This window comes from Arvicola amphibius, chromosome 18 (genome assembly GCF_903992535.2).
Source record: "Arvicola amphibius chromosome 18, mArvAmp1.2, whole genome shotgun sequence".
NCBI lineage: Eukaryota > Metazoa > Chordata > Mammalia > Rodentia > Cricetidae > Arvicola > Arvicola amphibius.
In genome coordinates, this window is record NC_052064.1 from 16,737,089 (window position 1) to 16,747,466 (window position 10,378).

Genomic DNA, 10,378 nt, shown 5'->3' on the forward strand with positions numbered 1-10,378 from the left:
CATTCTTGCTGTTTTTCCATTGCCCACAACAACCTGCTTTCTGCTCTCCCAGGACAGTATTGCATTATCTTCTTTCAATGCCGCGGTACCCGAATCCTTCGGGGCTCTTTTTCCCTCTCACCGTTCTCTAGTTTCCTGAGTTTTCCACACATGTACACCGGCTCCACACATGAGAGAAAACATAGTAGTTACCTGAATACAGTTTATTTCACTTAACATTCTGAATTGCAATTTGACCGATTTTCCTACAGATGTCATTTCTATTACTTTTAAATATGTGTATATATGCACATGTGTGCATGTGCCCGCAGAGATGAGAGATGTCAGACCCTCCTGGAGCTCGTGTTACAGGTGGCTGTGAACCGCCTGGTGTGAGTGCTGGGAATCAAATGCTGGTCCTCTGGAAGAACAAGAAGTACTCTTAATCACTGAGGCATATAGCCAGATCATGTGATAGTTTTGGTTGTAGTTTTCAAAGATTTATCTTTATTTTTATGTGTGTGAATATTTTTCCTGCATATATGTGTACATCCCTGGTGCCTGTGGAGGCCAGAAGGGGATTCCCTGGAACTGGAGTTATAGACGGTTGTGAGCCACCAAGTGGGTGCTGGGAACCAAACCCAGGTCCTCTGTAAGAGCAGCCAGTGCTCTTCACTGAGCCGTCTCTCCCACCACTTTCTCATTTTTGACAAACCTACTTACTGATTTCCACAGCAGCTACAATTTATATGCTCACTAGCAGTGAGTAAAGGTCCCTCTATCCCCAGATTCCTGCCAGCATTTGTTGTCATCTATTTTCTTGAGGAAAGTCATTCTGAGCTAGTAAGGTGGCATTATAAATCATTTTTAATTCACCTTTCCCTGATGGCTTAGGATGTTGAACCTGTCATCAAATATCATTGGCCATTTCTATTTCTTCCTTTGAGGACTGTCTGCTCACTTCATTACCTCATGTATGGATTGGATTTGGTTTAATCTTGGCTGTTTTTACATAATAGACCCCTTTCCGATACAGAGCTGGCAGTGGTTTCTCAAATCTGTAAGCTGTCTCTTCAGTTGTGAGGTTGCTCCCATTGTTAGGTTTTTAATTTGCTGTAATCCCGTGTGTCAGTCCTTGGGTCGTGTTCTCTGCTGTCACAGTCCATTCAGAAGCCCTGCCTCTGCAAGGATGATTGTTGACACAGGGCGTAGTTGATGTGTCTTCCCTGCAGTGTCAGCATGGCCTGTCGTCACATGAACTCTTCGATCTGTTTTCAATGTCTCATGTAGTGTGAGACTCGAGACCTGATTTCCTTCTTCGACAGGTACACACCCAGTTTTCTCAGCACCATCTGTTAAAGAGGCTTGTTCCTAATGTATGTTTTTGACATCTGTGTTTAAAGAAAAAAAAAAAATGAAGTCGCTGCTAGGGCTGGAACGATGACTCCATGATTAAGAGCACTTGCTGCTCTTGCAGAGGACACAGGTTCAGTTCCCAGCACCCATATGGCAGCTCACAATCCCTTGTAGCTGTAATTCCAAGGTATCTGATGTCGTCTTCTGGACCCCACAGGCACCTGGTATGCACATGGTGTACATGCATACATATATACATACATATGTAATGCAAAACACTCTTACACATAAAATAGAATCTTTAAAAAAATCAGTACTTCTTTAAAGACAAACAAGGACTGGAGAGGTGCTCATCAGTTAAGAATACTTGTTGCTCTCGAAAAGAGCCCAGGTTTGATTCCCAACATCCACATGGCAGCTTAAAACCATCTGTTGACACCAGTCTCAAAGAATCTGACTCCCAGGGGCTGGAGAGATGGCTCAGAGGTTAAGAGCATTGCCTGCTCTTCCAAAGGTCCTGAGTTCAATTCCCAGCAACCACATGGTGGCTCACAACCATCTGTAATGGGGCCTGCAGGCATACACACAGAATATTGTATACATAATAAATAAATAAATAAATAAATAAATAAATAAATAAATAAATAAATAAATATTTTAAAAAAAAGAGTCTGACTCCCTCCTACCTCCTTGGGCACCAGGCATAACCATGCTCGCAAAGCGCTCACATACACAATAAATATGTATAAAAGCAAATATAAAAGTTTTATAATGTTAAATGTTAATTTTGATGTCTGTCAAGCTGAACACCATGAAGATGGAGAGCAGGAGAAATGTGAGGATGCTGAAGGAAGAGGTGCAAAAGCTGGACGACCTTTACCAACAAACTGTGAAGGTAGGAGCTTGACCGGTGTGTTCATTTGACTTGAGTCTGAAATCCTAGCTGGATGTGGCGGTATACAAAAGCTGAGAGGAGGCCTCAAAACTCAGCCAAAAGAGCCAGATGTGGTGTCATCATACCTGTAGTCCCAACATCTAGAAGACCCCATGGGAGGGTTGGCACAGGTTTGAGACCCACCGGGGCATAAGTAATTGTCATTGCATTAAGAATCATTGCAGCCGGGCGGCGGCGGCGCATGCCTTTAATCCCAGCACTCGGGAGGCAGAGGCAGGCGGATCTCTGTGAGTTCGAGACCAGCCTGGTCTACAAGAGCTAGTTCCAGGACAGGCTCCAAAGCTACAGAGAAACCCTGTCTCGAGAAAAAAAAAAAAAAAAAAAAAAAAAGAATCATTGCAAAGGGCTGGAGAGATGGCTCAGAGGTTAAGAGCTCTGGCTGCTCTCCAGTAGCCCTGAGTTCCATTGTTCCGTGTGGTCCCAGCGTCAACATAGTGGCTCACAACCATCTATAATGAGATCTCGTGCCTTCTTCTGTTATGCAGGCAGAACACTATGTACATAATAAATAAATAAGTCTTGAAAAAAAATCATTGCAAACTTACTTTCCCAACTAAATTTCAGTGTATTCATAAGAGCTCCAGAAGGTAGGTAAGGAGTAAGACTGACCGCCACTGTTCTAGCCAACCCTGAATTTTCCCAGACACGTATTGAGACCCCCATTCATGTGCCATCATACAATTAAGTTTTGCAACTGTGCCATTATTAGTTAAACCAGCAAAGTATCACAAATAGAAATGTTTGTATTGCCCTATATTATATACAGGATGCTTTTTGAGCAGTGTAGAATTTTTGGAAAATGTAACACAAAATCTGATCTGCACGTGAAGTGTGAAATATGTGCCTATTATTTTTACTTTTATCATATTCCTTGCATGAAAGGTTAAGTTTATTCTTGAAAGCACTCAAGTGAAAGACTTTGTAAGTCCATACTTCAGAATCACAAACCTAGGAATCTAAGAATGATTGGAACTAATTTTGCTAAACATAGTTAATATGTGTCTGAAATTTTAATCAAAGTACTAGGTTTCCTTAAATTAGACTTGAAACATTGTTAAATAGAGTGCTACACAGGATCCTCCTAAAAAGGTCACATTTGTGTTTATCATATGGAGTCTCCACGGGAACAGTTAAAGAAGGCAGTCAACATCTTGGAAATATAAATGATGCAACGTTCTCTTTTGTTTGTTTGTTTGTTTTTAATGCTTAACCTACTTTACTTAAATCTGCCTTTAGCAAATGGAATAAGAATGGAAACAATGATTTTTCTCCTATAGGAGACTGAGGAACAAGAGGAGAAGTGTGCCAGGGAGCTTGAATCCCTGGAGAAGCACAAGCACCTGCTGGAGAGTGCTGTGAACGAGGGCCTCAGCGAAGCCATGGATGAGCTCGAGGCTGCCCAGCGGGAGTGAGTTCACCTCGCCACGATCTGATTCTTTCAACTTTGTAAAGCTGCTTCCTGTTTTTATCTTTAATTCCTATTATGAAACTATTTGGGGTGCAAAGAATGATATTTTAAGGATTTAAGCCAAAAAATTAAGATACCTTATGCCACTATTAGAGTTATTGCCCAGCTAGATTATCAAATAACTTTTAATGCCTGGAAATGAATCCATTTTTTGTTTGTTTGGTTTGTTGGTTTGAGGTTTTTGTTATTTTTGTTTTTGTTTTTTGTTTTTGTTTTTATGGGGTTTTTGTTCTTTTTGGTTTTTCAAGACAGGGTTTCTTTGTGTAGCTTTGGAGCCTGTCCTGGTCTGTAGACCGGGCCGGCCTTGACTCACAGAGATATGGTTGCCTCTGCCTCCAAAGTTCTGGTATTAAAGATGTGAGCCACCACCAAGCAGCCGTTGTTGTTTTTGAGATAGGGTCTTTCTTTCTATATAGCCCTGGGTATTCTGGAACACATTATGTAGTTCAGACTGCCTGTCTTTGCTGGGGTTAAAGGCATGCTCCACCACACTCAGCTGTAGACATCTTAAATAATTCAGAAATGCATAAGTAATGCAATAAATATGGAACTCTTCAACTTAAGACCTACAAGGCCAGGTAGGCCCTGTAGCCTAGAGCTTGGGGAAGAGGTGGAAGGTTCATCTGAAATGGAATGGAGGGTCATAGCATCAGGGTAGCTGACCACACAGTGAGTGAACGGAAGCCGCTGGTAGAGATCTGAGCTGTGTGCTTACATAATGGCATTTGGATGGATTCTACCAGGCATGGTTTTCTTGGGAGTGGGGGTGGACAGGGTTTCTCTATAGCTTTGAAGCCTGTCCTGGAACTCCACTCTATAGACTAGGCTGGCCTCAAACTCACAGATATCCACCCATCTCTGCCTCCTGAGAGCTGGGATTAAAGGCATGTGCCACCACTTCCGGTCAGGCATGGTTTTCTATATTCACCAAATATTTCTCAGGGAAAATAGTAACATAGATAAATGTAAAATTTGCATTTTGCTCAGGTTACTACACTGTACTAATTTATTCATTTATTTTCTAGATATTAAACAAGTGGTTTTTCTTATTTTAATTCTGTAGATACCAATTGGTTCTACAAAGCACAACTGAAGAAAGGAGAAAAGTGGGAAGTAACTTACAGCATCTTTTAGAGATGGTTGCTACACATGTAGGGTCTTTGGAAGTAAGTATGAATCTCTTAGCTGAATTCTAGCTGCTTTGTTTCTATAGGAACTGAATAACAAATTTTCCTTTTTTCTTTTATTTATTTGAAAAAAACTTATCTTTTAACATTTTACATACCAATCCCAGTTCCCACTGCCTCCCCTCCTCCTGCTCCCTCCAACATCCTCCCACCCTATCCCCCATCCACTCCTCAGAGAGTGTAAGGCTTCCCATGGGAAGTCAACAAAGTCTAGCACATTGCTTTGAGGCAGGACCACTGCTCTCCCCACTACCTAAGCTGAGCAAAGTATCCCTACAAAGAGAATGGGTTCCAAAAAGCCAGTACAAGCAGTAGAGATAAATCTTGCTCTCTCCGCCAGTCGCCCCACAGTCTGCCCCAGCCGTTCAACTGCCACCCACATTCAGTGGGCCTAATTCCCCCGCTGTCAGACTGGCATCCTAATCTTAGGACCAGGGCATATTTCTTTGTCTGGCTCTGATTCTAGGGGCAGTGTATGTTTCTTTGACACTAGTTTCAGAGTCAGAGCACATGTCTTAGCCCTGGGTTCAGGAATAAAGATGTTTCTTTCCCTGGCCCAGGTCTCCAATCCAAGGTGTGTTTCTCTCACTGGCTCTGGGTTCAGAGTCAGGGTGCTCAGTGATTGGTTGGTTTCCTATTCCAGTTGTCCCTTTTACCCTACATTCCCCATTTTTATTTGTTAATAAATAACAGAGGGATTAGAAAGGGGATGATGTTTTCATGAGACTACTTCCTACTGAATTGGGGCATTGAAGTTCTTGGGACAATCTTGATCTTCATCCCCAGGATATAACTGAATGCACAGGCCTCTGGTTCTGTAGCTATGGGCCAGTAATTGTGATGCCTCCAGAAGTTCTTTTATTGTACAGGATTGTTTTGGCTATCCTGGGTTTTTTGCATTTCCATATGAAGTTGAGTACCGTTCTTTTGAGGTCTTTGAAGAATTATGCTGGGATTTAGATGGGCATTGCGTTGATTCTGTAGATTGCTTTTGGTAAGATTGCCATTTTTACTGTGTTAATTCTGCTTACCCAAGAGCATGGGAGATCTTTCCAGTTTCTGGTGTCTTCTTCAACTTCTTTCTTCAATGATTTAAAGTTTTTGTCATACAGGTCATACACTTGTTTGGTTAGAGTTACTCCGAGATATTTTATGCTATTTGTGGCTATTATGGAGGGTGAAGCTTCTCTGATTTCTCCCCCAGCCCTTTTATCATCTGTGTATGGGAGGGCTACTGATTTTTTTTTTTTTTTAGTTTATCTTGTATCCTGATACATTGCTGAAAATGTTTATGAGTTATAGAAGTTCCTTGGTAGAATTTTTGGGATCACTTATGAAAACTATTATATCATCAGCAAACAGTGAGAGTTTGACTTCTTTTCCAATTTATATCCCCTTGATCTCCTTTTGGTGTCTTATTGCTCTAGCTAGGACCTCAAGAACTATATTGAATAGGTATGAAGAGAGTGGATAACCTTGTCTTGTTCCTGATTTTAGTGGAATCGCTGGGAGTTTCTCTGCATTTAGTTTGATTTTGACTGTTGGATTACTGTATATTGCCTTAATTATGTTTAGGTTTGTTTCTTGTATCCTTGCTCTCTCCATGACCTTTATCATGAGGGGATGTTGTATTTTGTCAAAAGCTTCTTCGGCATCATGTGGTTTTTATTTTTCAGCTTGTTTATATGGTGGATTATGTTGACAGATTTTCGTATATTGAAGAGTGAGATTGGTCTGTAATTCTCTCTCTCTCTCTCTCTCTCTCTCCCTCAGCAGCACTGAGCGCCGTCCTTTTGCCTTCTTCCCTGCCGCGTTCGGAAACTTACAGGAATGTGCTGGGAGTGAATCATCTAGTTCACATATTTGATCGTACTTTAGTGTATGTCATCTCATAAGATAAGCGCAGTTAGTTACTGGGATGGTGTTTACTCTTACTGCTTTATGACTTGAACTTGTACTTCTGATGCATGCTTTCTCTTCTCACCCACAGCTTCCCACATCTAACAGTTCCTGCTTTGTTAGAAACCTAGACTGAAGGTCTTCCTCTCAGCAATTATCTTTCGCTTACTTTTGATTTTTGTCTAGAAGGTGTGTGACGATTTTATTTTTAAGTTGTATGTTGTGCAAAGATTCATGTATCTCTCTCTCTTTTTTTTTTTTTTTTTTTTTTTTTTTGGTTTTTCGAGACAGGGTTTCTCTGCAGCTTTAGAGCCTGTCCTGGAGCTAGCTCTTGTAGACCAGGCTGGTCTCGAACTCACAGAGATCTGCCTGCCTCTGCCTCCCGAGTGCTGGGATTAAAGGCATGCGCCACCACCGCCCGGCTATAATTCTCTTTCTTAGTAATGTCTTTCTGTGGTTTGGGTATTGTAGCCTCATAAAAAGAGTTTGGCAATATTTCTTCTGTTTCTATTGTGTGGAATAATTTGAGGAGTATTGGTATTAGTTCTTCTTTGAAACTCTTGTAGAATTCTGAGCTGAAACCATCTGGTCCTGGGCTTTTTTTGGTTAGGAGACTTTTGATGTCTGTTTCTGTTTCTTCAGCAGTTATGGGTCTGTTTAATTTGTTTATCTGGTCTTGATTTAATTTTGGTAAGTGATATTTATCCAGAAAGTTGTCCGTTTCCTTTAAGTTTTTCAGTTTTTTGGAGTACAGGTTTTTGAAATATGACCTGATGATTCTCTGTATTTCCTCCATGTCTGTTGTTATGTCCCCCTTTTCATTTCTGATTTTGTTAATTTGGATATTCTCTCTCTGCCTTTTGGTTAGTTTGAATAAAGCTTTGTCTATTTTGTTGATTTTCTCAAAGAACCAGCTCTTTGTCTCATTGATTCTTTGAATTGTTTTCTTTGTTTCTATTTTGTTGATTTCAGCTCTCAATTTGATTATTTCCTGCTGTCTAGTTCTCTTAGGTGAGTTTGCTTCTTTTTGTTCTAAAGTTTTCCAATGTTCTGTTAATCCACTAGTGTAGGATTTTTCCAGCTTCTTTATGTAGGCGTTTAGTGCTAATGAACTTTCCTCTTAAAATTGCTTTCACTGTGTCCCATAAATTTGGGTATGTTGTGTGGTCATTTTCATTGAATTTTAGAAAGTCTTTAATTTCCCCCTTTATTTCTTCTTTGACCCATTGATGATTCAGGTGAGCATTGTTTAATTTCCATGTGTTTGTGGGTTTTCTGGAATTAGTATTGCTGTTGACTTCTAGTTTTAGACCCTGGTGATCTGATGAGGTATATTTTGTTATTTTTTGTATTTGCCGAGGTTTGTTTTGTTACCGAGTATGTGGTCAATTTTTGAGGAGGTTCAATGAGGTGCTGAGAAGAAGTTATATTCTTTTCTGTTTGGATGGAATATTCTATAGATGTCTGTTAAGTCCATTTGAGTCATAACATCTGTTAGTTCTCTTATTTCTCTGTTCATTTTTTTGTCAGATTGACCTGTCCAGTGGTGAGAGGGGAGTGTTGAAGTCTCCCAGTATTAGTGTGTGGGGTTTAATGTATGATTTAAGCTTTAGAAGTATTTTTCTTTGACATATGAGGGTGCCCTTGTGTATGAGGCATAGATGTTCAGTACTGAAATTTTCTCTTGAATTCTATTTTGTTAGATATTAGGATAGCTACACCCTCTTGTTTCTTAGGTCCATTTGTTTGGTATATTTTTTCCCTTTACTCTGAGACGATGTCTGTCTTTGAGGTTGAGATGCGTTTCTTGTATGCAGAAGGATGGATTCTGTTTTCGTATCCAATCTGTTAGCCTGTGCCTTTTTATAGGTGAGTTGAGTCCATTTACATTAAGGGATATTAATGACCAGTGGTTGCTATCTGCTGTTAATATAGTTTCATCATTGGTGATGTTAATTTGTGCAATTTTTTTCTTCTTCGAGATTTGCTGCTGTTTGCAATTTTTCATCAATTGGCTGTGTTTTTGTTGGTGTAGCCATCTTCCTTGGGTTGGAGTTTTCCTTTTAGTATTTTATGTAGGGCTGGGCTTTGATGTGTTTCTGTAAATCCTGGTCTGGATCCCCTCCTGCAGAAGTCCCTGGCTTGGAGTTGGACCTGTTCTGGTGGCTATCGCAGACTCTGGATCTGGTCGCTGGCTCAATCCTGATCCACCAGTGTTATGGGACTAGGTTGGCTCCCAGGACTGGATTTGCTTCTGGTGGAGCTTGTTTCTTCAGGCCCTCTCTGCTCTAGGTGGTTCATTCAGTCCCACTCCTGTGGAATTTGTTGCCCAAGGTGGAGTTCCTTGCCTTTGGGAAACTTTGGCCTAGATTACTGGATTTGACTTGTATCTGTAAATCCTGGTCTGGATTCCGTCCTGCAGAAGTCCCTGGGTTGGAGTTGAACCTGGAAAGGTTTCTGATTCCAGTCTACTGCCTCAGAGGTCCCAGGCTCGGGTGCAACTGGACCTGCAGAGGACCTGTCAGAGGTCCCAGACACAGCTCAGATCCTCAGAGGTTCCAGGTTCCTTCCTATTCCCTTTGATGTCCCAGACCAATGCCCTAACCCACAGAGGTCCTGGCTCAGGCCTACTCTCCCTGAGGTCCCAGACTCACTCCAAGTTCTCTGGTTCCTGTCTATTCTCTCAGAGGACCCAGGTTCACTCACGCCCAGACTGGCAGAGGTCCTGGGGACTGGATTTGCTCCTGGCTTCTGCTCCTGGTGGAGATTGTTCTGCCTCTGTCTCTGTCTCTGTCCCTCTCTCTCTCTTGCTCTCTCTCTTGCTCTCTTGGTGGTCTTTCTTGGCAGCCCAGACTGGTATTAAACTGTGATCCTCCTGTCTCAGCCTCTCACATGCTAAGTTTACAGTCATCTACTATTACATCCACCTGGTTCTTTTCTTAATTTACAAATGTCATTCTTGTATATAAATGTCACACTTGAAACAAAATTCATGTTTGTGTATTAAGAGTTGTGAATTGTTTCCACTAGAAACACCTTGAAGAACAGATTGCTAAAGCTGACGGAGAGTATGAAGGATGCATATCTGAAGATCTCTTGGAAAATATCAAAGAGATTGCAGAGAAGTACAAGAGTACCGCTGCTCTATTTAAGACTCCTGGTGAATGAAGATGAATTGATGGTGGCTGTCTTGTATCTGTCATAGGCATATATTAACTAAAAATATTTATATCCCAAACCTGTGGTAACGTGGTAGATTAGCTTTTTAAGTGTAACAGACAGTTAATAAAGTACATTAGTAAAGTGTGGGTTTCCCTCCATTTCTGTAACTCACTTCTGATGAAAGTACATGCTATGGTCTAAACCGGGAGTTAGCAACTACAGTGTGAACCAAGTAAGACACACCCATTCACTGACTTTCTGCAAGTGCTTGCCCACTGTGATGGCGTTAAACAATCTAAAGAAGACGTCGCTTGGCCTGCAGAGCCAGACACATTGACTCTCAGGTCCTTGTCATGTGACTTTTCCTCGGAG

General features: G+C 41.2%; 1 protein-coding gene across 2 annotated transcripts in view; it reads left to right on the forward strand.

The window, feature by feature from the left end:
• Ndc80 (NDC80 kinetochore complex component) overlaps nt 1–10,147 on the forward strand; it is a 38,883-nt gene extending 28,736 nt beyond the window's left edge. For both annotated transcript variants that reach the window (XM_038315455.1, XM_042054286.1), the window contains 4 exons: nt 2,138–2,230; nt 3,568–3,698; nt 4,822–4,924; nt 9,875–10,147. In XM_038315455.1, coding sequence (XP_038171383.1) covers nt 2,138–2,230; nt 3,568–3,698; nt 4,822–4,924; nt 9,875–10,012 — 465 coding nt within the window. In that variant the 3' untranslated portion in view covers nt 10,013–10,147. The remainder of the gene's footprint in view (nt 1–2,137; nt 2,231–3,567; nt 3,699–4,821; nt 4,925–9,874) is intronic.
• The last annotated feature ends 231 nt before the right edge of the window (nt 10,148–10,378 follow it).